The sequence below is a fragment of the Heptranchias perlo genome, chromosome 1 (genome assembly GCF_035084215.1).
Source record: "Heptranchias perlo isolate sHepPer1 chromosome 1, sHepPer1.hap1, whole genome shotgun sequence".
NCBI classification, from domain to species: domain Eukaryota; kingdom Metazoa; phylum Chordata; class Chondrichthyes; order Hexanchiformes; family Hexanchidae; genus Heptranchias; species Heptranchias perlo.
The window spans coordinates 193,748,894-193,776,121 of NC_090325.1; the positions used below are offsets into that span (position 1 = coordinate 193,748,894).

General features: G+C 43.8%; 1 protein-coding gene across 2 annotated transcripts in view; it reads left to right on the top strand.

Annotated features, from left to right (window-relative positions):
* Window positions 1-1,598: 1,598 nt before the first annotated feature.
* The window catches only part of LOC137305596 (protein TBATA-like), a 28,562-nt gene continuing 2,932 nt past the window's right edge, over window positions 1,599-27,228 (top strand). Inside the window, exons 1-8 of one of the 2 annotated variants that reach the window (XM_067974491.1) lie at window positions 1,599-1,900; window positions 7,189-7,264; window positions 10,903-11,072; window positions 14,478-14,690; window positions 16,932-17,014; window positions 20,105-20,266; window positions 22,190-22,271; window positions 24,036-24,210. In XM_067974491.1, the coding sequence (XP_067830592.1) occupies window positions 7,200-7,264; window positions 10,903-11,072; window positions 14,478-14,690; window positions 16,932-17,014; window positions 20,105-20,266; window positions 22,190-22,271; window positions 24,036-24,210 (950 nt within the window). In that variant the 5' untranslated portion in view covers window positions 1,599-1,900; window positions 7,189-7,199. The remainder of the gene's footprint in view (window positions 1,901-7,188; window positions 7,265-10,902; window positions 11,073-14,477; window positions 14,691-16,931; window positions 17,015-20,104; window positions 20,267-22,189; window positions 22,272-24,035; window positions 24,211-27,228) is intronic. The other variant, XM_067974570.1, reaches the window with a different exon arrangement.

Below are 27,228 nucleotides of genomic sequence, written 5' to 3' on the forward strand. Positions count from 1 at the left end.
AAATTTTTCAAAGGTCCTACGTACAACAACAACAACTTGCATTTATATAGCGCCTTTAACATAGCCCCATTCCAGAGACTTGAGCACAAAATCCAGGCTGACACACCAGTACAGTACTGAGGGAGTGCTGCACTTTCGGAGATGCCATCTTTCAGAAGAGACGCTAAACCGAGGCCCGATCTGCCCTCTCAGGTGGACGTAAAAGATCCCATGGCACTATTTCAAAGAAGAGCAGGGGAGTTCTCCCCAATGTCTTGGCCAATATTTATCCCTCAACCAACATCACTAAAACTGGCCATTGTCACATTGCTGTTTGTGGGAGCTTGCTGTGTACAAATTGGCTGCAGCATTTCCGACATTACAACAGTGGCTACACATCAAAAAAGTACTTCATTGGCTGTGAAGCACTTTGGGACATCCTGAGGTCATGAAAGGCGCTATATAAATGCAAGTCTTTCTTTTTTGTTCCTGGGCATTGACTGAAGCCAGGGCAAATGTGAGCACTAACACAGTTCTGGTAGTCTGAATCTATGTGGCAGGTAGGTGGAGGACACAGCAAGTCAAAGAAGAGCCAAAATGAAGAAGGAAAAGAACAAGGTGAGAGACAAGAGATGAGCAATAAGACGATAAGAGACAAGGGACAAGAAAAGATAAAAACAAATAAGCAACATGGTAAGATAGGGCAAGGAGGGGGGGGGGGAGGGAGGAAGGGAGGAGCAAGATTTAAGATGAAAGTAAAGTGGAAGAGAAAGAGCTAGCCGAGAGGGAAAAAATAAAATGAGAGACAGCAAGGAGGTGAGGAAGAGGAAACCGGATAAGAGAGGGAAAAGTAAAGTAAGTTAAAACAGTGGGGGAGATTTTGAGAGCAGGTCAAATGGGCAGTCGCGCCCTGAATATGGTGGGGAATGGCTTTCCACCACATTCCCACCATCGCTGTGATTGCCACAATAGCGCCTGCCTGAGTCAGACGGTAGGTCTTTACAATATGCAAAGAGGAGTCCTATGATGTACGTAGGAGCCCCGATTGCCATTTTAAGATAGGTGGAAAGTAAATTGATCACAGTCCCCTTCCTCTTTCATTCCTTTCTCAGATGTCTAAACTGTGGACTTTCTTTCCCCCTACAACCTAAAGGCTTTCAAAAGCCAAGATTGGCATCAGCTAACTCTGCTATATCCTGATTTGTATTGTCTTCATACCCCTTTGAACATTGGTGGGTGCAGGGGAGGAGTGGGGGAGGTTGAGGAATTCCAGTAGAAATTCTACTTGTCTTGAAGTTCTTGCCTTCTCTGAAGTTTCCCCCTGTTTAAATCAACATTTCTTTCCCCCAACTGATATAGGAGCGTTTACTGCCGCTCAGTGTTACTTTAGGATGTTGCCCATGTCATTGTGAGGTTTTCAACGCGTCGAGAACAGTAATTTTGATTGCTGGGCGCTGTGGGATTGGGCTCCTTTGCAACCTGAGCTGATAATTCGGACATTTCAACTTGGAGTCGTGGGCTTTCCGTTGTGTGTTTTTTTTGTGTTTTATGGGCAGAGATTTGTGCTGGTATCACGTTCGTGTCTGTCTGGTGTTCTGACCAGAGTGGGGAGGGAGGGGGTGGGTGGGGGGAGAAAGGTTTGTGTTGTGTTGTATCTGAGGGATTAGTGTGTGTGTTTTAACAACGAGTTCAACACCAGCCGGAGGAGAAAATCCACTCACAACAACCACCCTGGGAAGAGATCGCAGCGAATCAGGAGAGGAGAGGAGGCGACAGACAGACAGACAGGGGACGGGACGGTCGGTCTGGGAGTGTGGGGACCGGGCACAGGTAATGATGGTGAAACGGGTGAGAAAAGTCAACGCAAGTGTAGAGATGAGAATAACAGAGTCACAGACTGACAGTGATAAAGTAACTGAAGGTACCAAACTCACCAAAAAGTTTTATTTGTACGAAAAAGTATTAGTAGAACAGTATTGTGTTTATATATATATATATATATGTGTGTATGTAATGGTGTTGCTTGTTAAAATTAGGTTAGAAAATCGTACAGTGATCCAAAAATACTGACCTTTTTGAATTATTATAGATCAGTCGATGCGAACTGGCTGCTGTATTTGTAATGAAAGAAGTTTCCCCCTCCCCCTCCTCCCATCAAATAGCCCCAAACAATATTCATTTCGTAACAATCGCTCTTTCTGAATCCATTTGTGTGTTTGGGGGGTCGGTTTCCCCCCTGAGATCTCCTCCCCCCCCCCCCCCCCCCCGGTATCTGTAACCGTGTAGAGATCGTGTTTAAGGCAAGTATTTAAACAATCCTGTGTTGCCACCTCGACTGTTAAATATTGTTAACATAGAAAATTCACATTTTTTCCCCCTTAAAGGTGGGGTTTTTCTTTATTTAAAGCCTGTTTTTTAAAAAGTAGCCGAACTTGTGGGGAACACGTGCCAACTTCACATTTGTGTTTTCCAGGATTCCTTTTCTTCAGGGGTCAAATCACTATCTTATGTATCGTCCATTATCCCACAGCAGTTTGTATTCTTGTGGGAGGGGGAATGGAGGGAGGGGGGAGGGTTACACATTGAGTGCAGGACAATAGACAGGGATCAGTAAATCTATCAGACAGCTTCAGTTACATCATAAACCAGGACAGCCAGGCTTGAGTGGTACAGGAGCACCAATAGATCCAAGAGATTGGATTACCACTGTCAGGCCACTGTCAAGACAACTGCTGCGCTTCATAAAGTGTGACACATGGGATAAGTGGACAAGCTTGCACTCTAGGTATGGGATGTCACCAGCCGTTAATGGATGGGGAGATGGGGTGCCCACGTCCCTGCTAGTGGGGAGCTTCGAATTGTAACATAAGGACCCAGGAACTGCTGGGGAAATAACGGCGTGTTTGGTGGCGGCAGGCCGTTATTAGCGTGTAAGTAACCCAGCAATTTGTGGCGAGGGGAGAGGTGCTCCCAGCGAGTGGCGAATCGCCATGGATTGCTGGACGATTAGCGCCTCTCTGCCCCGTTAGCCTCGCGGAAACGGGGAGCTCGTCCTCAACCTGCCCCATGAGCGTCAAGAAATTTGCCGGGTTAGTGCGTAAATACGAATGGATCTCGCCGCGGAAAGTTAGGGCTGGTATTTCATGTCGTAAGGACCCTGTTAATGACGTGATTTATGGTCCTGACGATGAAACTCAACCTTTTAGGCCCAGAGAGGGAACAATTTAAATTACGGAGTCTCACTCCCGCAGATAGTAAATTGTTCCTACAGGTTTTTAAAATTTAAAATTTTTAAAAAATTCTTACTTTTCCTTTGTCTTTTCTCTCTCTCTCTCTTAATCCAATCTTTATTCCCCTCTCTTTATTTCTTTTTTTTGTACCTAATTTGACTCTACTACATCCTGTTTCCTTCGTTTGCTCTGTTTCTTTCTCAATCCTTAAATCTCACTGGTTGAGGAGATAGACTGTTGGTCCCGTCAATCATCAAGGTCCTCGCCGCACAGTTATCAGCTCACACTACCAGCGATCGGTGGCGCAATAAATAACACAATCTTAAGGGTGAGGGGAAAAATCCAATTCACGGCGCTCGTCAGGAGACGCAATTTCTGGGTCAAGATCAATAATGTTCACTTAAAAAACAAAACAATGTTCAGCTCTTGTTTTCTCAATGTTCTCGTGTGGGTGCGGTGGAATGTGAGATGGAGCTGACCTATGTGAAAGGGCAATGAAGATGTACAATATTACCTGCAGGTCTTTATCTAAATTCCCTCTTTACTCCTTTAGGGCACCTTGAAGTAAGGATCAACCGGGGCTTAAAACTTTACTATATAATTGGTTTTGTTGACATTAAAACACAACAGTTTTACAGATAAGAGATACTTACAAACTTAAGTCAGAAGTGCAACTCGAAACTCAGATTGGTCAAATACTTCTGCTTCAGGAGACCGAGGAATTAACTCTTCGTTGACATCCTTCTTTGTCTGCTTCTGGTCTGTCTCCTCGAACTTACTGAAATGGCCGTTTTTTTTAAAAATCGTTCTTGCTGACACAAGAACAATTTGCTAACGTGTATGACGGTTTCTCACAGTCTTACCTGTAACCTCGTCCTTATCTTTGCAAAAGTATATAGGAACAGGAGTAGAACGTTCAGTCTCACAAGCCTTTTCCGTCATTCAGTTAGATCATGGCTGATCTGTATCTTAACTCCATCTACCTGCCTTGGTTCTGTAACCCTTAATACCCTTACCTAACAAAAATCTATCAAATTCAGTTTTGAAATTTTCAATTGACCCCCAGCCTCAACAGCTTTTTGGGGGAGAGAGTTCCAGATTTCCGCTCCCCTTTGTGCGAAGAAGTGCTTCCTGACATCACCCCTCAACTGCCACCTCTAATTTTATGATTATGCCCCCTTGTTCTGGACTCCCTCCACCAGAGGAAATAGTTTCTCTCTATCTACCTTATCATATCCTTTATTTGTCTGAAACACCCCTTAGCTCACCCCTTGATCTTCTAAACACAAGGGAATATAAACCTAGTCAGTGCAACCTGTCCTCATAATTTAACCCTTTTACTCCAGTTCCAGTTAATCTTCAACAGTCTGAAACAATAATAATAATCCATGACTCCTTTTTCAATTTGGTCAACCTTCCCAGCACGCCTTATGAACAGTCAAGTTTAACAGTTCTGTGTTCTATCCTTTGTTGTTAATACTTTTAACCGAACTCTGCTCTGTCAACAAGGCTTTCTTGCCCATCCTTTTAGTTTTCATTAAAAATGGTATTGAAGGTCCATATTGAAAAACCCAACATACTTCACACCCAATTGGAGCTATCCAAATACCAAATTGGGGCAAGAAGTAGATTGTTGAGTAGTATAATATACACCATATAATAAATTAAATTATCAATCCTGGATTGATTCACTTAGATGTCAGCTGTAGCTCAGTGGGTAGCTCTCTTGAGTCAGACGGTCGTGGGTTCAAGTCCAACTCCTGAAACTTGACCACATAATCCAGGCTGACACTCCCAATGTCAGTACTGAGGGAGTGCTGCATTGTCGGAGATGCCATCTTTCGGATGAGGCGTTGAACCGAGGACCCGTCTGTCCTCTCAGGCGGATGTAAAAGATTCTGCGGCACTATTTCGAAGAAGAGCAGGGGAGTTCTCCCTGGTGTCCTGGGCCTATATTTATCACTAAAAACAGATTGTCTGGTCATTATCTCATTGCTGTTTGTGGGACCTTGCTGTGCATGAACTGGCTGCCGCGTTTCTTACATTACAACAGTGATTACACTTCAGAAATACTTAATTGGCTTTGGGATGTCCTGAGGTCATGAAAGGCGCTATATAAATACAAGTCCGTGCCTTTCTTTTCCTTTAGCACAAGTGTTTGTGTGTAAGAGAGACATTAGTCAGGAATTTCCTTGGGTTCTCCCGATCGGCTGGTGTAACTTCGGTGGAAGATCAATGGAAATCCCAGATACGAGCGTAAACGGAGCATCCGCTGATTTTCTGCCAAAGCCACAAAGGTCTCCTCCCCGAGAAAATTCCTGGCGACAGTCTATAAGGGGAAAAAAAAACTGTGTGCATTTAAAGGACAGAAAGTGAGTATCAGAATATGTGTGCGCACGTGCGTGTGTTTATATGCGTAAGTGCATGCGTGTATGAGCACACGTGTGTGTGAGTGCATGTGTGTGTGCATGTGTGCACTCGTGTGTATGAGAGAAAGAAAGACAGTGACAGACAGAGGCTGAGTGAAGCTTCCAAGGTCAAAAATTTCCAGAATCCAAATCTGATCTTCAGTGTCATTTTGAGTTGAGTTCCATTGAATGGAAAGACACACCAATATCAAAAGTCTCCTACTGATTCTTTCCCAGGACCTCAAAACTGTGCAACTTAGAGTTTAGTCTTTTCTTCTTTCTTCTTTCCTTTGTCCTGACCAACATTCATCCCTTAACATCACTAAAACAGATTATCTGGTCATTATCACATTGCTGTTTGTGGGATCTTGCTGTACGCAAATTTACTGCCGCCTTTCCTACATTACAACAGTGACTACTCTTCAAAAGTACTTCATTGGCTGTAAAGCGCTTTGGGATGATAAAAGGGGCTATATAAATGCAAGTTCCTTCTTTCTACAATCTACGGGTTTTTATAACCCAAGTTATTTGTCACTTATCCACTGTTCTGTGATTTGCCTGGTCTTCTCTCCTGTTCTTCATCAACCCTGGCAGTATCCTGCTTTATGGGCCTTGGCCTCTTACGCAGGTCTCTTGAAAAACAATCTATATTGCACGTAGGTTCTTCAGGGCTCCGGTGTAGAGCGGAGAAGCTCACAGACAATTCACACCAAGAATTACTTTGATCTAAATGTCAGTTTTTGCAGGTTAATGTTGGCGATATATTTTCAGTGATTTGAATTGAGTGGGACAGTTTTGTGGAGGAATTAATTTTGCAAACTGACGTGTCAGTGACAGCGACACCACACTCTAATGCTCAGCACAGGTACAAAAGCGAAAGATAATTTGATACCGTTGTATCGGAAAGTGATATTGAATTCTATATAAATTGAATGTCTGTAGCGAATGCTGCTGTCATTCTATGAAGCCAATGACAACATTTAAACTGAAGTCAAAGGGATAAGAGTGTCTGTTTGCCTTTCACATGACGGAGTGAGAATCTGTGGGCCAGAATTTGCTGTAGCAGGGCATCTAATAGCAGGGCATCCAACGGCGTCTGCCTGTCAATGGTGAGCCAGACAGCGATTTGCTGTTTTCGCGAAGCTAATGGTGGAGAGGCGCGACTCGGATAGCAACTTTTGGATATTCGCATTTTAATCAGTGTACCTGCTCCTCGCCTGAGGTCGCTGTATCATCTACGCTGAAATAACGGCGAACGCCGTTATTTTGACAGCAATTTCTGACAAACAGCATTGGAGTATTATTGCTGAACATTGCTCAGGTATTGTCCTCATGTTTGACGATTAACTGGCCCTGTTTTTTTTTTCAGCAATTAAGTTAGGAACAGAAGAGCTTGAAGTACACGACTTTTAGGTCATGTTTTTGCAATTCGAATTCTGGCGAATGTACGTTGATTAGCACAAAACGCTGTTTTGTTTAGCATGCCGCAGGTCTCTGACTGGTCAGTTGGCTGCTTGGTCATTGTAGGCTGTGAGTTCATCATGTGTTTCCTTTTGCTCTTACATCTGCAGAGGTGTGAATCATGTGTGAAGCGGTAATGATGCCACCAACAATTCCCCAAGAGGTCAACCCCATTTGCAAAAATACGTAAGTTCAAGTTCTTTATGCAGCTCGTGTTTTTTTTTATAGAATTACACAGCACCGAAACAGGCCACTCGGCCCATCTGGTCCATGCCGGAGTTAATGCTCCACACGAGCCTCCCCTCACCCCTCTTCATCTCACCCTATCAGCATATCCTTCTATTCCTTTCTCCCTCATGTGTTTATCTACCTTTCTCTTAAATATATCCATGCTATTCGCCTCAACTACTCCTTGTGGTAGTTTTACTCTCTGATTAAAGAAGTTTCTCCTGAATTCCCTATTGGATTTATTAGATTTATTTTAAATCTTATATTTATAGCCCTCTAGTTTTGGTCTCCCGCACAACTGAGAACTTTTTCTCTACGTGTACCCTATTGAACCCTGTCATAATTTTGAGGACCTCTATCAGGTCACCCCTCAGACTTCTCTTTCCTAGAGAAAGGAGCCCCAGCCTGTTTGATATACAGAATATATGACTGAAATATATAATCCTCATTCCGATAAGAATAAAATATTGGGAACCCATTTAGGCAATATTCTGTGGTCTGAACAAACTCACATAGGGCAACTAAATGTCACGATATATTAAAAATTCAAAATAAATAACCAGTCAAACCTTTTTAGAGGTGTATCCTTGAATGACAATCTAATTGGACTTTGGGGAGTGGGTGGGGTGAGACACACATAAGAACATAGAAAAAGTGAAATGTCAAAGAGCCAGTAAACCTAGTCCTTCCATATATAATCTGCACTGTCTTCTGAACTCAAGAGGGAGGGGAATTACTAGAAATGCAGCTTCCAAGACTCTGAATTTTCTCTCTTAATGATTCACGACTGAAAACCTCATGCCTAGATCTGTCTGCTGGCGACAGCTTCGTGCTAGTTCTGAATTATGTAACAGAAAGGTACCCAAAGCAGACATCTGTAGAATCCATTGCAATGCCCCCGCAATCCAATCTTTGCCCCCTTTCTTGGCACCTTTTGAATTCTATTGAGAAGACAATTCCGTCTAGCTGGTTTACTGTAAATTCAATGAGTCATGAATTATGTGAAACGCCTCCTGAGAACCTACACGAATCGGTCACTAATTTACATTACCTCCTCAAAGAATTCCAGTAAACTTGTGATGCTTGAAGTATCACTTTGGAAATTGCAATAACCCTTATGGGCTCTACGCTCTTTAGATGAGCACTTATAATCCACCGTTCGATGCTTTCAAGTATTTCCCTACTATTGATGTTAAACGAGCTGATTTATTATTTCCTGCTTCTTGTTTCATTCCATTTTTTGACTATTACAATCATATTAGTTGTGACCCTTGCTCATCCCCCACTTCCATCGCGCCCCCCCCCCCCCCCATTGGCGGCCGCGCCTTCAGCTGCCTAGACCCTAAGCTCTGGAATTCCCTCCCTAAACCTCTCCGCCTCTCCACCTCTCTTTCCTCGTTTAAGACGCTCCTTAAAACCCGCCTCTTTGACCAAGGTTTTGGTCACCTGTGTGTCGGTGTCAAATTTTGTTTGATAACGCTCCTGTGAAGCGCCTTGGGATGTTTTACTATGTTAAAGGCAACATATTATTAAAAGTTGTTGTTGCTGTAGTAGTAGTAGTAGTTATGTAGTAGTATTAGTTATCCAGCAGTAGACACTTAAAGGGTCCCCTGAACTCAATGTCGGAATTTCCAATATGGACTCACAGCACACGAAGCTTTGCGGGAAGGACAAATGCATAAAACTCAACCCTTTAAATACTTTAACAATCTTTATGCTACATTTCGTAGAGCTGGATTATCTGTTTCTCCACAGCTTTCATCTGTAAACCTGATGTGAAGGATCCACTGAACAGACATGGCCACCTATTGATCCCCTGCAATATTTCTACCCAATTTATCGCTTGAAGGGAACGGTTTAATTTTTAATACTCCGCCAACAGGCACATGCAGTGGTTTCGGGTTATACTAAATCGATTTGGATAAGTCCATTACAAGTGGCTGATCGCTACATTCTCAGATGTCCTATGTGGCTCCATGTAGAAGATCACTGATCCCGCCAAGTATTTCAATGTTGGCATATAAAAGTTGGTGAGGACGGCATGCTGTTGCCAGTAACACCAGCTGGTTACTCTACATTCAATAACACGCGCTCCACTCACTGACACTTCAAACACAGAGATCCAAATGTTTAAAAGTTGAGTTCTAAATGTTTAGAGTGTGAGGGAACAGAACACGTGTTGAATGTGACAATAGGTAGTTACTGTAAATTCAACAAGTCGAGCTGCACTTGATTTTTAAACTTCCTCAGGACTCTGGTTGGGGTGGGGGGAGGCGATGCATCGGCTTAAGTGGGCAGGTGGGTGAGAGGCAAAGCAGTAGGTCACAGGCGGGTCGATGGGGAGAGACCACATATGTCGAGATTCAGGTAAGAAGAGATAGAACATTGGGACTCAGACTGCAAATAATCTTGAGCATCGGTTAGAAGAACAATCTGTGAAATATTGTTCAAGGAAGGAAGAGGAGGATAAACCAGGTCACTAAAGACCAGTTTGTGGACAAACTCTTAGAATCCATAATTTGAGCTCAAATTAGTAAGTAATTAGAAATGTATCAAAAGTACCAAGGGCAGCCAATATGGAACGTAGAAAGAACATAGGAACATAGGAACAGGGGGAGGCCGTTCAGCCACTCGAGACTGTTCTGCCATTCAATTAGATGATGGCTGATCTGTATCTTAACTCCATCTATCTGCCTTGGTTCCATAACCCTTAATACCCTCACCCAACAAAAGTCTATCAGCCTCAGTTTTGAAATTTTCAATTGACCCCCAACCTCAATAACCTTTTGGGGGAGAGAGTTCCAGATTTCCACTACCCTTTGTGTGAAGAAGTGTTTTCAGACATCACCTCTGAACGGCCTAGCTCTAATTTAAGGTTATGCCCCACCTTGTTCTGGACTCCCCCCACCAGAGGAAATAATTTCTCTCTACCTAGCCCATCAAATCCTTTAATCATCATAAACACCTCAATTATGCAACCTGTCCTCATAATTTAACCCTCTTAGCCCCTTGTTAAAGGGAAACTCATTAGAATTTTTTGGGTAGGTAAAGAGAATGCAGTAGATGTAGTGTACATGGATTTTCAGAAGGCATTCAATAAAGTGCCTCACAAGAGGTTTGTTGGAAAAATTGAGGAGTATGGTATAAGAGGAAAACGGCAGCATGGATAGAAAGTTGGTTAACGGACAGAAAACAAAGAAATAGGGGAAATGGGTGTTGCTTGGACTGGAGAAGGTGGGATCAGCAAAGTATCCATTTTTGTTCTTGGCATCTTTAGATGATTAGAATTTGGGTAGGGGGAGCAGAATCTTGAAATTTGGCGATGACACAAAAGTTTGACAGTTCTGATGGAAGGTCATCGACCTGAAATGTTTAACTCTGTTTCTCTCTCCACCACCCCCCCGCCCCACCTCCCCCTCCCCCCCCCCCCCCGATGCTGCCTGACCTGCTGAGTGTTTCTGGCATTTTCTGTTTTCATTTCACATGTCCAGCATCCGCAGTATTTTGCTTGAACGGTGATTTGCAATAAACAGACCCTATCTTATATGTTGGAGATAAAGTTTATTTTTCAGTAATTTTTTAAAAAATCCGTCTAGAAATGAACCATTGACGACGCGAAGCAGATTGGCGCAACCACCTCTACCTTGCCTCGGCTATAGTACGTCTAGACCAGCGACCACCAACGCCTGCAGGTTCGGCAATCTCAGCCAGAACACATTCTTTTCTCGCAACATTCCTCACCCCAGAAGGGTCTACCATATCCAAGGTAAACTGTACATACACACACACGCTAGATTTAATAGGGGTGTTCAAAATCATCAAGGGTTTTGAGAGAGTAAATAAGGAGAAACTGCTTCCAGTGGCAGGAGGGGTCGGTAACCAGAGGACACAGATTTAAGGTAATTGGCAAAAGAACCAGAGGGGGACATGAGGAGAATTTTTTTTTACTCAGCGAGTTGTTATGATCTGGAATGCGCTGCCTGAAAAGGTTGTGGAAGCAGATTTAGTAGTAACTTTCAAAAGGGAATTGGATAAATACTTGAAGAGGAGAAAATTTGCGGGGCTATGGGGAAAGAGCAGGGGAGTGGGACTAATTGGATAGCTCTTTCAAAGTGCCGGCACAGGCAAGATGGGCCGAATGGCCTCCTTCTGTCCTCTAAGATTCTATGTATTGGAATCTTTTAATTCCTGATCATCTGTGTCGTTGTTAGAAGAATCCTACTCTTGGTGCTATTTAATTATCTCTGTGGTGTCCACCCATTTGTGTCTGCTCATCTCCCCAGAATGCTTTATTATTTATAATCTCTTGTTTGGTGATAATGTGAATCATTAACTGTAACCAGAACCACGTAATCTGAGACTACTCGATAAATCATCTTCAGTCTAGCTCAATGGAGAGGACAACAGATGAAGTAGATAAATAAAATTATGAAAGGGTTTGATAGGGTAGACACAGAGAAGACGTTTCCACTTGTGGGGGAGAACAAAAATAAGGGCCATAAATATAAGGTAGTCACTAATAAATCCAATAGGGAATCCAGGAGAAACTTCTTTACCCAGAGAGTGGTGAGAATGTGGAACTCGCTACCACAAGGAGTAGTTGAGACGAATAGCGTAGTTCATTTAAGGGGAAGCTGGATAAACACTTGAGGGAGAAAGGAATAGAAGGATATGCTGATCGGGTGAGATGAAGAGGGGAGGGAGGAGGCTCGTGTGAAGCATAAACACCGGCATAGACCAGTTGGGCCGAATGGCCTGTTTCTGTGCTGTAAATTCTGTGTAACTCTATGTAACATTAGGGGAAAGTACATTCAGCATGATGTAGTTACCACTTGATGTTCTCCAGATGCTTATGTTTTTTTAATTTCCTTTCTATTTCTTGAGTTGAAGGCAGTCAAAGGAGGCCTTGAGCAGAGGCCAGAGGCATTCATTTAATTGATTAGGAAATAGCTAAAATATATACGCACACATGCATATTTACATTTTTGTTTATATATTCGTTCATGGGATGTGGGCGTCGCTGGCGAGGCCGGCATTTATTGCCCATCCCTAATTGCCCTTGAGAAGGTGGTGGTGAGCCGCCTTCTTGAACCGCTGCAGTCTGTGTGGTGAAGGTTCTCCCACAGTATATGGGCTATTCCTGGTGCTAACACACACATATATAATATCTATACCTATAACCTATCTATATGTGTTAGCGCTAGGAAACGGGAGAGTTATTTCGGAGAAGAGCAGGGGAGTTCTCCCCGGTGTCCTGGCCAATATTTATCCCTCCACCAACACCATTAAAACGAACAGATTATCGGGTCATTAGGAAAGAACTTGCATTTATATACGATCTCAGGACGTAATCTCATTGGTGTTTGTGGGATCTTGCTGATTGCGAATTGGCTGCTGGGTTTCCCTGCATTACAACAGTCACTGTATATGCGCGATATAAATGCCAGTTTTCTCTTTTTTTTAATATATGGATAGATTGATCGATTGATTGCAGGATTCTCTGGATTTTCTAGCACTGTAAATGTAATGAAAGTTACTATTGTACACACAAGTAGATTTGACGAACTTGTGCTCCCAACACAGGAATCAATGGGATGAAAATGTGGCAGGTTTTTCAATGGCGGGAGGGTGGGGGGCGGTGATATGCTCCACCAAATTACTACCCAGGGGGTGAAGGTGAACGTTAGCCCCATGGTAAGGATGCACTTTGTGTATTGAGGGTGATGTTCTGTCAGGCTTTATTTTGCCAGTAGATGTCATGGTAGGGAGCAAGGGATGGCAGGCTTCCCTGATCAAATTACATGATTTGACCAGCCACGATACTGTACCACGTGGTAGGAATTATTTCACTGCAAGTTAGAAGGGAATAAATAATCACACCCTTACATATAATGTCAAAAACCCCGCATCACCGCCTGTTCAAATCACATGGTACACCAGCCCTGCAGTTCAGATTCACCTGATTCGCTGTAAGTGGTTTGTTATCATGGAATCATAGAATCTTATAGCACAGAAGGAGGCCATTCAGCCCATCATGTCTGTGCCGGCTCTTTGAAAGAGCTATCCAGTTAGTCCCCGCTCTTTCCCCATAGCCCTGCAAATTTTTCCTTTTCAAGTATTTATCCAATTCCCTTTTGAAAATTACTATTGAATCTGCTTCCACTGCCCTTTCAGGCAGCGCATTCCAGATCGTAACAACTCGCTGCGTAAAATAAATTCTCATCCCCCCCCCCCCCCCCACTCCCAATTTGCCAATTATCTTAAATCTGTGTCCTCTGGTTACCGACCCTTCTGTCAGTGGAAACAGTTTCTCTCTATCTACTTTGTCAAAACCTCTCATGATTTTGAACACCTCTATTAAATCTCCCCTTAACCTTCTCTGCTCTAAGGAGAACAATCCCAGCTTCTCTAATCTCTCCACATAACTGAATTCCCTCATCCCTGGTACCATTCTGGTAAATCTCCTCTGCACCCTATCCAAGGCCTTGACATCCTTCCTAAAGTGTGGTGCCCAGAATTGGACACAAAACTCCAGCTGAGGCCTAACCGGTGAATCATTTAATTGACATTCTTTGCTCGCGGAATAAAAAAGGTTACTAACAACAACAACAACTTGCATTTATATAGCGCCTTTAATGCAAGTGTCGCAAGGCTCTTCACAGGAGCGATTATCAAACAAAATTTGACACCGAGCCACATAAGGAGATATTAGGACAGATGACCAAAAGCTTGGTCAAAGAGGTAGGTTTTAAGGAGCTTCTTAAAGTCGGAGAGAGAGGTAGAGAGGTTTAGGGAGGGAATTCCAGAGGTTAGGGCCCAGGCAGCTTAAGGCATGGCCGCCAATGGTGCAGTGATGAAAATCGGGGGATGTGCAAGAGGCCAGAATTGGAGGAGTGCAGAGATCTCGGACGGTTGTAGGGACCGGAGGAGGTTACAGAGATAGGGAGGGGTGCGAGGCCACAGAGGGATTTGAAAGCAAGGATGGGAACCTTAAAATCGAGGTGTTGCTGGATGACATTCTCTACTGGTTTACTTTACTGTCCCCTGGCCCTTGATGATACACTCTAGCATCTGTATTAGCATTTCAGTAGATTCATCAACAGACTTTGTATTAGCAGCTAAAATGTTAAGTCGGAGATCTATTCAGGTGCCTCTGTTGACTGTGTTGCAGGTCTGAATGATTCACTTGTCTGTAAAGTGGATGATGATTGCTTCTCTGCACAGGAACAGATCAAACCGCCAGTTATTAGACAAGATCTCTTCAGACCTAAGCGGCCAATAACTGCTAATATTCCCCTAACTACTCCACATCCAGCACATATCATCTCAGGAATACCGCAGCCCCCATGTAAAGAAGGAGCACAGCCTGACATTGGCTTATTATGTGAGTATTAATGGGTATTAATGTGAGTATTAATACATATAGAGGCATCCAAAACCATGAACGGATTTGATAGAGTAAATAAGGAGAAACTGTTTCAGTGGCAGAAGGGTCGGTAACCAGAGGACACAGACTTAAGGCGATCAGCGAAAGAGCCAGAGGCGACATGAAGAATCATTTTTTTACGCAGCGAGTTGTGATGATCTGGAATGCGCTGCCTGACAAGGTGTTGGAAGCAGATTCAATCGTAACTTTAAAAAGGGAATTGGATAAACACTTGAAGGGAAAAAATTTACAGGGCTATGGGGAAAGAGCAGGGGAATGGGACTAATTGGATAGCTCTTTCAAAGAGCCGGCACAGGCACGATGGGAGGAATGGCCTCCCCCTGCGCTGTACCTACTATGATATCTAGTTTAATTCACGGAGAGGAAAGAGCTGATAGGCCATGAGCAGGGCCTTCACTTTATAGGGAGATGAAAAGGATCATTCTGTTACCCAGAGTCCTGTCTCAGAGTCCAAATTGCTTTTCCTGACCCAAACCCATGGATCCATTGAATTTTAACAATGTAGAATGGAGCCATTTGGTTCATTTCACCTGTGCTGGCTCACTGCAAAAAGGTTTTCACTTAGTCCCATTCCCCTGATACACGCACTCCTTCAAGCTAGCAATCAACCAGCAACTTAAGGATGACTTTGTTTTGTATTCCACCGTAGTTCTACACTCCGCCAGTTGAGGTATTGAAGGCCCATTATTTCCTGTTGACTCAGGAATTGATTTAACTCCAACAACTGCTCACATTTTCTATTGACCTGGGTAACATAGTGAACTGAAAGGCCTTTCCTTCTGCCTACATTGCATTTTCTCTAGAAAAGAGAAGGTTGAGAGGTGACCTGATAGAAGTCTTTAAAATTATGAATGGGTTCGATAAGATAAACGTAAAGAAGATGTTTCCACTTGTGGGGGAGTCCAAAACTAGGAGCCATAAATGTAAGATAGTCACTAATAAATCCAATAGGGAATTCAGGAGAAACTTCTTTACTCAGAGAGTGGTGAGAATGTGGAACTCACTCCCACAAGTAGTAGTTGAGGTGAATAATATAGATGGATTTAAGGGGAAGTTAGATAAACACATGAGGGCGAAAGGAATAGAAGGATATCCTGATAGGGTTAGATGAAGAAGGGTGGGAGGAGGCTCATGTGGAGCATAAACACTGAGATGATTGGCCTCCAACAACCACAACTTCCTTTGTGCTAGGTATGACTCCAGCCACTGGAGAGTTTTCACCCTGATCCCCAGTGGCCAGTTTTACTGGGGCTCATTGGTGCCACACTCGGTCAAATGCTGCCTTGATGTCAAGGGCAGTCACTCTCACCTCACCTCTGGAATTCAGCTCTTTTGTCCATGTTTGGACCAAGGCTGTAATGAGGTCTGGAGCCGAGTGATTCTGGCGGAACCCAAACTGAGCATCGGTGACCAGGTCATTGGTGAGTAAATGCTGCTTGATAGCACTGTTGATGACTCCTCCGATCACTGTGCTGATAATTGGGAGTAGACTGATGGGACGGTAATTGGCCGGGTTGGATTTGTCTTGCTTTTTGTGGACAGGACATACCTGGGCAATTTTCCACATTGTCAACCCTTGTTGTCCCTTTCAGAAAACATTTTTAAACATGTTGCTTGTCCTAGTGCTGGAAAAGTGTGTTTAGACTCCGTGGTTATCCACTTTGGTTAGCAGGAGATTTTTTTTTGAATTTCCAGAAGTTAATTTTTTACTTACTGAGAAATTGTTAACTGAATTTTAACGGGAGGAAACTATTTGTAAAATTGCGATGTTTCAACATAGTTTTAGTACACAGACCGAGGCGGAGGGGGAGCAATACAGATGGCGAAGGATCAGATGCAGCAAGATATCAGAAAATAAGCCATTATTACTAACGTTACTGGAAAGCGGGGAAGTAAATTGTCTCGGGTCAACTCTGGTTTGTTTCAATGAATGTAAATGTCAAAGGTCAAGGGCCAAGTTCTAGACCGAAAACAATTGAAATGGGCTTGAGTGTACATTGGTCGAAATTAATCCCCCTTTGGAGACCAGCAGAACCTTGACTGACGAAAGGTCTTCGACCTGAAACGTTAACTCTGTTCCTTTCGCCACAGATGCTGCCTCACTTGCTGAGCGTTTCCAGCATTTTCTGCTTTTATTTTCTATTAGAACCTTGACTGCCTTTGTTATTTTTTGTGCAGACTCGCAAGCTTGGCGAGAAGAACTGAGGGACCTAACAGCAAGAGTGGAATTCTTTACCCAACCAACAAAAGAAACAAAAGAGGTGAAGGATTCGCGTCTCGGGTGGCATCAATCTGTAGGCCTGTAAAATCTAAAGACTCCATAAAATCCACATACAAATCCTGACATCAATATCGGCTCTTTACAAAGTCCTGAATTATTTCCTAATGTAGCTTTCGGTTGGGAAAGATTTGTGGCTCCGTGAAGTATAATTTTCCAAAAAATTTGCTTGTGTCACTTGTTGTCCCTGGAGTTCCCTTTGTGGATTTACATGAAGCACAAAGAATAGTTGCAAAATGATAGAGATAAAAAGAAAACTGAATGTTGGAAATCTGAGATTACAAAACAAAAATTGCTGGAAATATAAAGCAGGCTGATCTAAACCTTTATGAAACACTGGATGGGCCTCAGCTGGAGGATTGTGTTCAATTCTGGGCACCACACTTTAGGAAGGATGTCAAGTCCTTGGAGAGGGTGCAGAAGAGATTTACTAGAATGGTACCAGGGATGTGGACACACTGGAGAAGCTGGGATTGTTCTCCTTCGAGCAGAGCAGAGAACGTTAAGAGGAGATTTGATAGAGGTGTTCAAAGCCATGAACGGTTTTGATAGAGTAAATAAGGAGAAACTGTTTCCACTGGCAGAAGGGTCGGTAACCAGAGGACACAGATTTAAGGTGATTGGCAAAAGAACCAGAGGCGACATGAGGAAACATTTTTTTAAGTAGCGAATTGTTATGATCTGGAATGCGCTGCCTGAAAGGGCGGTGGAAGCAGATTCAATAGTAACTTTCAAAAGGGAATTGGATAAATGCTTGAAGGGATAAAAATTACAGGGCTATGGGGAAAGAGCAGGGGAATGGATCTAATTGGATATCTCTTTCAAAGAGCTGGCATAGGCATGATGGGCCGAATGGCCTTCTTTTGTGCTGTACGATTCTATGATCACTATGACACTATTTTGCACCCAACTGTGCTATACCTCTCCTGGGAGTGTTGAAGCTGACATGGGTAAGGGGGAAAATTCCTCCCATCAATAATTTTACCAAAAAAACGTTGGCATGAATGCAAAATGGATTTCCTCACGCCAGCCATTTTGAAAGAATTATTGGGAGGATGAATTTCGCCCAATGGGTGCCAGATAGAGTTGCTGACCCGAGTCTCCAGGAATCGAAGGTTGATCTCCAGGACACTGCTGCCAGCAAAAACCCGGGGAGAAAAATAATCGTGAGATTTTAAAAAAACGATGGGTTTTAAAAAAATTTTCTTTGAATGTTTTATAAACAAAACATTGGCGATCGGGGCATAAAGGGCTGTTTGACTGAAGTTGATTGGGTGACGAAGAGTTTGTTTGCAACTCTATTGGCCGTGGGAAGGCGGGGCCCCGCGAGGATGGACGTGTTGGGAGAACAACGGTGGTGGGGGATGGGGGCGGGTCAGTGGGAGCCGGGAGGTCATGAGATGAAACCTCCAGGAATACACCCAACCAGAGTTGGCAACCCTTGTGCCTGAAGTGGGAGTGTTCCATTCCCCACAACTGACATCCCTCACTTTGATGAACACGGATCAGTTTGTCTCCCCGAATTTTATGTTTTACGTGCCGATTTTCCAGTTTTATTTTTTTTTTAAGTTAGTTTGTGATGTTAGAATTCACACGGGCAAGGCCTGCATTGTTTGAAAATCGAGGAGATCAAAAGAAAATGGAAGTGTCAATGGCCAATAATGGCCAGTTGTTCAATAAGTATATTCAAGGCCAAAAGATGGAAATTAGGGGTTACGGGGAGCGGGCAGGAAATTGGACATGAATTTAGATTTGAGGTTAGGATCAGATCAGCCATGACCTTATTGAATGGCGGAGCAGGCTCGAGGGGCCGATTGGCCTACTCCTGCTCCTATTTCTTATGATCTTATGTTCTAAATTAAAATACTTAATACAGTAGAAGCCACGTAAACAGGATATCCACTTTATGGGGACTAGGAAACAATTTTCCAATACTCCAGATGGGGTCTGACCAAGGCTCTCTAATGATACCAAAATGATTCGGGGGCCTAAAGGGTTAAATTATGAGAACAGGTTGTATAAACCTTGGGTTGTATTCCCTTGAGTTTGGAAGGTTGAGGGGTGATCTAATTGAGATGTTTAAAGTGATAAGTGGTAGATATAGAGAGAAGCTATTTCCTCTGGTGGGGGGAGTCCAGAACAAGGGGCCATTACCTTAAAATTAGAGCTAGGTCAGTCAGTGAAATCAGAAAGTACTTCTTCACACACAGGGTAGTGGAAAAGTGGAATTCTGTCCCCCAAATGGGTGTAGATGCTGGGGGTCAATTGAAATTTTCAAGACTGAGATCGACATCTTTTCATTAGGTAAGGGTGTCAAGGGGACATAACCTTAAAATCAGAGCCAGGCCACTCAGTAGAAAAGTTAGGAAATATTTGTTCACGCAAAGGGCGGCAGACGTGTGGAACTCTCTCCCACGAAACTCAGTAGGTGCTAGCTCAATTAATAATTTTAAATCTGAGATTGGTAGATTTTTGTTAGCCAAGGGTAACAAGGGATATGGAGCCAAGGTGGGCGGATGGAGTTAGGATACAGATCAACCATGATCTCACTGAATGGCGGAACAGGCTGGAGGGGCTGAATGGCCTACTCCTGTTCCCGTGTTCCTGATATGTATCAAAGGCGGGTAAATGGAGTTGAGGTACAGATCGGCCATGATCTAATTCAATGGCGGAACAGGCTCAAGGGGCTGAATGGCCTACTCCTGTTCCCGTGTTCCTGATATGTATCAAAGGCGGGTAAATGGAGTTGAGGTACAGATCGGCCATGATCTAATTCAATGGCGGAACAGGCTCAAGGGGCTGAATGGCCTACTCCTGTTCCCGTGTTCCTAATCGTAGCACAGAAGAGGGCTCTAATAAAAGGAGAAGTCTATCAGCTTGGAATATAGCACATTGGAAAATCTTTATTTGGTCCTGGGCCAATTCTGTAAAGTAGTAGAAAATTTAAACATTTCAATAATATCCTGAAACTCTGGTATTGCTTGACAGAGAATGTATCTGCACAGCCCTCTGTGTCGTGTTTCTGGACCAAGTAAAAATCTGATTGTATTTGAACTTTTTTTTTTAAAAAAAGGAGGAGAATTCAAAATGGAGCTGCCAATATCCCGCTGAGAGAGGGCAACTGACCCCTACTCCAACACGACCCATTTCCCGGAGTTCCTCTAGGCAGAGCTCACGTGCTGGATCCACAGAATGTGCTCGGCCCGTCCTTACAGCTGCTGAACGTGAAGTTCTTGTGAGTAGTCCCGGAATTTGTGGCGTCGCTTATTCCCTGCTTTTTTTGGTTGTTTGTATATTCGGTGGCCATGTAGGTAACACCTCTCTGTCTGCACACTGTGATTGCCTTGGCAGCGGGCAGTTGGAAAGACTATCTGTGATCACCAGGTATTGTTCTGTGATTTATAAATGCCTTTGTGGGGGGGGGGGTGAGTTTTTGACAGCTCTAGAATGTCATCATCACTCTTCACGTGTCAGCCGTGGCTCAGTGGGTAGCATTCTTGTCTCTGAGCCAGAATGGTTGTGGGTTCAAGTTCCCACTCCTGAAACTTGACCGTGCAATCCAGGCTGACCCTCCCAGTGCAGTACTGAGGGAGTGCTGCACTGTCAGAACTGCTGTCGTAAGAACATAAGAAATTGGAGCAGGAGTAGGCCAATCGGCCCCTCGAGCCTGCTCCGCCATTCAATAAGATCATGGCTGATCTGATCCTAACCTCAAATCTAAATTCATGTCCAATTTCCTGCCCGCTCCCCGAAACCCCTAATTCCCTTTACTTCTAGGAAACTGTCTATTTCTGTTTTAAATTTATTTAATGATGTCGCTTCCACAGCTTCCTGGGGCAGCAAATTCCACAGACCTACCACCCTCTGAGTGAAGAAGTTTCTCCTCATCTCAGTTTTGAAAGAGCAGCCCCTTATTCTAAGATTACGCCCCCTAGTTCTAGTTTCACCCATCCTTGGGAACATCCTCACCGCATCCACCCGATCAAGCCCCTTCACAATCTTATATGTTTCAATAAGATCGCCTCTCATTCTTCTGAACTCCAATGAGTAGAGTCCCAATCTACTCAACCTCTCCTCATATGTCCGCCCCCTCATCCCCGGGATTAACCGAGTGAACCTTCTTTGTACTGCCTCGAGAGCAAGTATGCCTTTCAGATGAGATGTTAAACTCTCAGGTGGATGTAAAATATCCCATGACACTATTTGAAGAAGAGCAGGGGGAGTTCTCCCCGGTGTCCTGGGCCAATGTTTATTCCTCAACCAACATCACTAAAAACTGATTATCTGGTCATTATCACATTGCTCTTTGTGGGAGATTGCTATGTGCAAATTGGCTGCCATGTTTCCTTACATTACAACATTGACTGTACTTCATTGGCTGTAAAGCGCTTTGGGACGTCCTGAGGTAGTGAAAGGCGCTATCTCAATGCAAGTCTTCCTTTCTTACCTCTGCAAGTTGTTATTGTTATGATAACAGAGTACCAACATTTGTTTAACCTGCACTGTCAATGTACAGTGGACTGCCTGGTGCCCACCAGGCACGTATTAAACTCGACCCATTGTCCTCCTCATCCCACACCATTCCTGCATCTACTTGAGGACTGTAATATTATGGGAAAAATAGCGTCCCTCAAATGGGGCAGATGAGCTTCCTGTTGACATACTGAGCTTTGCGCCACTGTCTGTTTTTTTTTCCATGCTCACTTTTAAAATAACAAAAGAAGCCCTGAGAAATTCTGTGACCCTCACAATCCGACGGGAGATGATGTGATTGTAGGTTTAGGTATTGCCTCAAGAGAATCAACCGTGCGCATTTTGAAAAGAAATCATTTTGGGTCAGGAGGGAGAGGAGAAACAAAAAGAAATGTAGAAGTTGGAAACAAAAAAAAAAACATTTTCACGTAACTGACCTGGCCGTTTAACTCATCTCAAACCTTGATCACTTTGATGGAAGTAGATATGCTCCATCCACTGCACTGTATTATCGTTGCCCACATTCCCACTCCATCCCCACCAAAAAAAAAGTGCCATAGAGTTTTTGGAGGAAGAGTTTGCGAGCGTAAAGTGAAATGTGTATCCTTGTTCTCGTCACAGTTCGGGTTAGTGAAACAATGATCCACTCTCCTGTTTAATTAAACCTGTGCTGCCCTTCACTCAGGTCCTGGAGCTGCTGTGTCAGATCTTGCAGACAGATTCATTGCAAATGGTACAGCAATGGTTACTCACAACAGGACAGAAAGGTTAGTGATGCAGCCCTGGATTATTGCACAGCATAAACAACCTACTGGACAACTGAGGGTAGAATTTCTTGGGTGGGGGTCAGCTGTGGTTCAGTGGGTAGCACTCTCGCCTCTGAGTCAGAAAGGTCGTGGGTTCAAGTCCCACTCCAGAGTCTTGAGCGCAAAAATCCAGGCTGACGCTCCCAGCACAATACTGAGGGAGTGCTGCACTGTCAAAAGTGCCATTTCTCAGATGAGATGTTAAACAGAGGCCCCCATCTTGCTCTCTCAGGTAGATGTGAAAGTTCCCATGACATTATTTCAAAGAAGAGCAGGGGAGGTCCCCTGGGCCAATATTTATCCCTCGACCAACATCACTGAAACAGATTATCTGGTTGTTATCGCATTGCTGTTTGTGGGACCTTGCTTTGCGCAAATTGGCTGCTGCGTTTCCTACATTTCAAAAGTACTTAATTGGCTGTAAAGCGCTTTGGGACGTCCTGAGGTTGTGAAAGGCACTATATAAATGCAGGTTTTTTTCTCCTGACCTCCCGCTGCAACTTTGGTGGAAGATTGGTCGAAAGCTTTAGAATTGCCCTGTGAAAATTCCAGGCGCTGCTCTTCAAAATAAAATAAACAATTGCCAGATGCACCTCACTGTCCATAGGTTTGAACTCAAGAAGTTCTACACCGTCCAGGATAAAGCAGACCTTCACCCCACCATTGGCGGCCGTGCCTTCAGCTGCCCAGGCCCTAGGCTCTGGAATTCCCTCCCTAAACCTCTCCACCTCTCTCATCCTTTAAGACGCTCCTTAAAACCTACCTCTTTGACCAACACTTGGCCACCTGTCCTAATGTCTGCTTCTTTGGCTCGGTGTCGAGTTTTGTCCGATTCCATTCGTGTGAAGCGTGTTGGGATGTCTTACTAAGCTAAAATAGGAAAATAGGAACAGGAGTAGGCCATTCAGCTCTTGGGGCAGTCTGAAATTGCAGCCACCATGCCTGCTATTTTTTTATCAAATGACCCCAGGACAGACAGACAGGCACTCCATGGCATTGGCATCACCAGGGATGGAGAAACAACTTGAGTCTCCGTGGGTAATAAAATGGACTTTTCTACAAAATTGTCAAAAAAAATGAGGGTATTTTAAAAAATTATTTCTTGGGATATGGGCATCGTTGGCAAGGCTTGCATTTATTACCCGTCCCTAGTTGCCCTTTGAGAAGACTGTGGTGAGCCACCGCCTTGAACCGCTGTAGTCAGTGTGGTGAAGGTGCTCCCACAGCGCTGTTAGGTAGGGAGTTCCAGGATTTTGACCCAGTGACCATGAAGGAACGGCGATATGTGTCCAAGTCAGGATGGTGTGTGACTTGGAGGGGAACTTGGATGAACATAGGAACAGGAGTAGGCCATTCAGCCCCTCGTGCCCGCTCCGCCATTTGATAAGATCATGGCTGATCTGTGATCTAACTCCATATACCTGCCTTTGGCCCATATCCCTTAATACCTTTGGTTGCCCAAAAGCTTTCTATCTCCGATTTAAATTTAGCAATTGAGCTAGTATCAATTGCCGTTTGCGGAAGAGCACTATATAAACGCAAGTTGTTGCACTCTTCCATATCTGGTTTAAGAAATGTGATTATCATTTTCAGTTTTCTTCTGAGAGGATTTTCAGGAGGCCTGTTGTTAAAGTTGAGTTAAAATGGACACATCTAGCTTCACCTTTTGCTAATTATGTTTCCCCTCCCCCCCCCCCCCCCCCCCCCGTCTTTCACGTATTTTAGAGAAAGAGATGGCCCTCGATTTGATTCGTTTGGCACTGTCCAACATGAACCTGAGTAGTCCAGACAGTGCAGCCTCCAGCACTTCCAAAGAAAGCTACACTTCACGTCAACCGGCTGAAGATGCAGAAATTACGATATTCCGAGCGCCAACTGCAAGTGAGAGACGACGTGCCAGGCAAGTATCACCCTTCAATCCCGACCTCTTCGTGCACTTTTATAAGTTTCTCGCGCAAAAAAAAAAGAATGTTTTCTGCATGTTTCCATTTCCGTCCGCCAATATTCATCCCTCAACCAACGTCACTAAAAAACAGATTATCTGGTCATTATCTCGTTGCTGTTTGTGGGACCTTGCTGTGCGCAAATTGGCTGCTACGGTTTCAGTGACTACACTTCAAGAGTACTCCATTGGTTGTAAAATGCTTTGGGATCACCTGAAGTCGCTATATAAATGCAAGTCTTTTCATATTCAACTCCAAATAACCCTGAACTCCAAGAACTGTAGAGTAGTGATAATGGGGGACTTCAACTATCCTAATATAGACTGGGATAGTAATAGTGTAAAGGGCAAAGAGGGGAAGAAATTTCTCAAGTGTGTTCAGGAGAACTTTCTTGATCAGTATGTTTCTGGTCCAGTGGGGAAGGAGGCATTGCTGGATCTGGTTCTGGGGAATGAGGTGAGTCAAGTGGAGCAAGTGTCAGTGGGGGAACATTTAGGGAACAGTGATCATAGTATCATAAGGTTTAGATTGGTTATGGAAAAGGACACTGAGCAATCTAGAGTACAAATACTTAATTGGAGGAAGGCCAACTTCAGTGGGATGAGAACGGATCTGGCTCAGGTAAATTGGAATCAAAGATTGGCAGGCAAAACTGTAGTTCAACAATGGGCGGCCTTTAAAGAAGAGATGGTTCAGGTACAGTCTGGGTACATTCCCGAGAGGGGGAAAGGTAGGGCAACTAAAGCCAGAGCCCTCTGAATGACAAAAGAGAGTAAGATGAAGCAGAAAAGGGGGTGTATGACAGATGTCAGGTTGATAATACAAGTGAGAACCAGGCTGAATATAGAAAGTACAGACGAGAAGTGAAAAAGGAAATAAGAGGGGCAAAGAGAGAGTATGAGAATAGACTGGCAGCTGATATAAAAGGGAATCCAAAAGTCTTCTATAGGCATGTAAACAGTAAACGGGTAGTAAGAGGAGGGGTGGGGCTGATTAGGGACCAAAAAGGAGACCTACTCATGGAGGCAGAGGGCATGGCTGAGGTACTAAATGAGTGCTCTGCATCTGTCCTTACCAAGGAAGAAGATGCTGCCAAAGTCACAGTAAAAAAAGAGGTAGGTGAGCTACTGGATGGGCTAAAAATTGATAAAAGAGGCACTAGAAAGGCTGACTGCACTTAAAGTCACCCGGTCCGGATGGGATGCTGAGGGAAGTAAGGGTGGAAATTGCAGAGGTGCTGGCCATAATCTTCCAATCCTTCTTAGATACGGGGGTGATGCCAGAGGATGGAGAATTACAAATGTTACACCCTTGTTCAAAAAAGGAAGTAAGGATAAACCCGGCAACTGCAGTTTAACCTCAGTGGCGGGGAAGATTTTAGAAACGATAATCTGGAACAAAGTTAAGAGTCACTTGGTCAAGTGTGGCTTAATAAAGAAAAGCCAGCACATATTTGTTAACGGCAAATCGTGTTTAACTAACTTGATTGAGTTTTTTGATGAGGTAACAGAGAGGATTGATGAGGTTGATGTTGTGTATATGGACTTTCAAAAGGCGTTTGATAAAGTGCCACATAAAAGGCTTATCAGCAAAGTTGAAGCCCATGGAATAAAAGGGGCAGTGGCAGCATGGGTATGAAATTGGCTAAGTGACAGGAAACAGAGAGTAGTGGTGAACGGTTGTTTTTCGGACTGGAGTGGGGTGTACAGTGGTGTTCCCCAGGGGTCGGTACTAGGACCACTGCTTTTTTTGATATATATTAATTACTTGGATTTGGGTTTGCAGGGCACAATTTCAAAATTTGCAGATGACACATAACTTGGAAGTGTAGTAAACAGTGAGGAGGATAGTGATAGACTTCAAGAGGACATAGACAGCTGGTGGAATTGGCAGACATGTGGCAGATTAAATTTAATGCAGAGAAGTGCAAAGTGATACATTTTGGCAGGAAGAATGAGGAGAGGCAATAAACTAAATGATACAATTCTAAAGAGGGTACAAGAACAGAGAGATCCGGGGGTATATGTGCACAAATCTCTGAAGGTGGCAGGACAGGTTGAGAAAGCGGTTAAAAAAGCATACGGGATCCTGGGCTTTATAAATAGAGGCATAGAGTACAAAAGCAAGGAAGTTATGTTGAACCTTTATAAAACATTGGTTCGGCTACAAATGGAGTATTGTGTCAAATTCTGGGCACCGCACTTTAGGAAAGATGTGAAGACCTTAGAGAGGGTACAGAAAAGATTTACTAGAATGGTTCCAGGGATGAGGGCCTTCTGTTGCGTGCATAGACTGGAGAAGCTGGGGTTGTTCTCCTCGGAGTAAAGAAGGTTGAGAGGAGATTTGATAGAAGTGTTCAAAATCATGAAGGATTTAGATAAAGTAAATAAGGAGAAACTGTTCCCATTGGCGGAAGGGTCGAGAACCAGAGGACATAGATTTAAGGTGATTGGCAAAAGAACCAAAGGCGACATGAGGAAAAACTTTTTTACGCGGCGAGTTGTTATGATCTGGAATGCGCTGCCTGAAAGGGCGGTGGAAGCAGATTCAATTGTGGCTTCCAAAAAGGATTTGGATAAATACTTGAAGGGAAATAATTTGCACGGATACGAGGAAAGAGCGGGGGAATGGGACTAACTGGATTGCTCTTACAAAAAGCCAGCACGGGCTCGATGGGCAGAATGGCCTCCGTCTGTGCTTTAACTATTCTATGATTCTATGACTCTACTCATTCCAATGTACCAAACCACTTCCTATTTATCGCAATGTATAGAACACCTGGACTAAGCACATTTCTTAATCGTCTTCCAAGTATAAGATGCTACCCCGTGGTCAACAGTCTGGGCTCCTGATGGACAACCCAGGGAAAGAGACAATCTTGGAACTTAAAAACATCCTTACACTTACTGCACAGGTGACTTCACTACTCTGTTCACCCTCCAGCTGAAGAAAATGGCTGCACAAAATTCAGGATG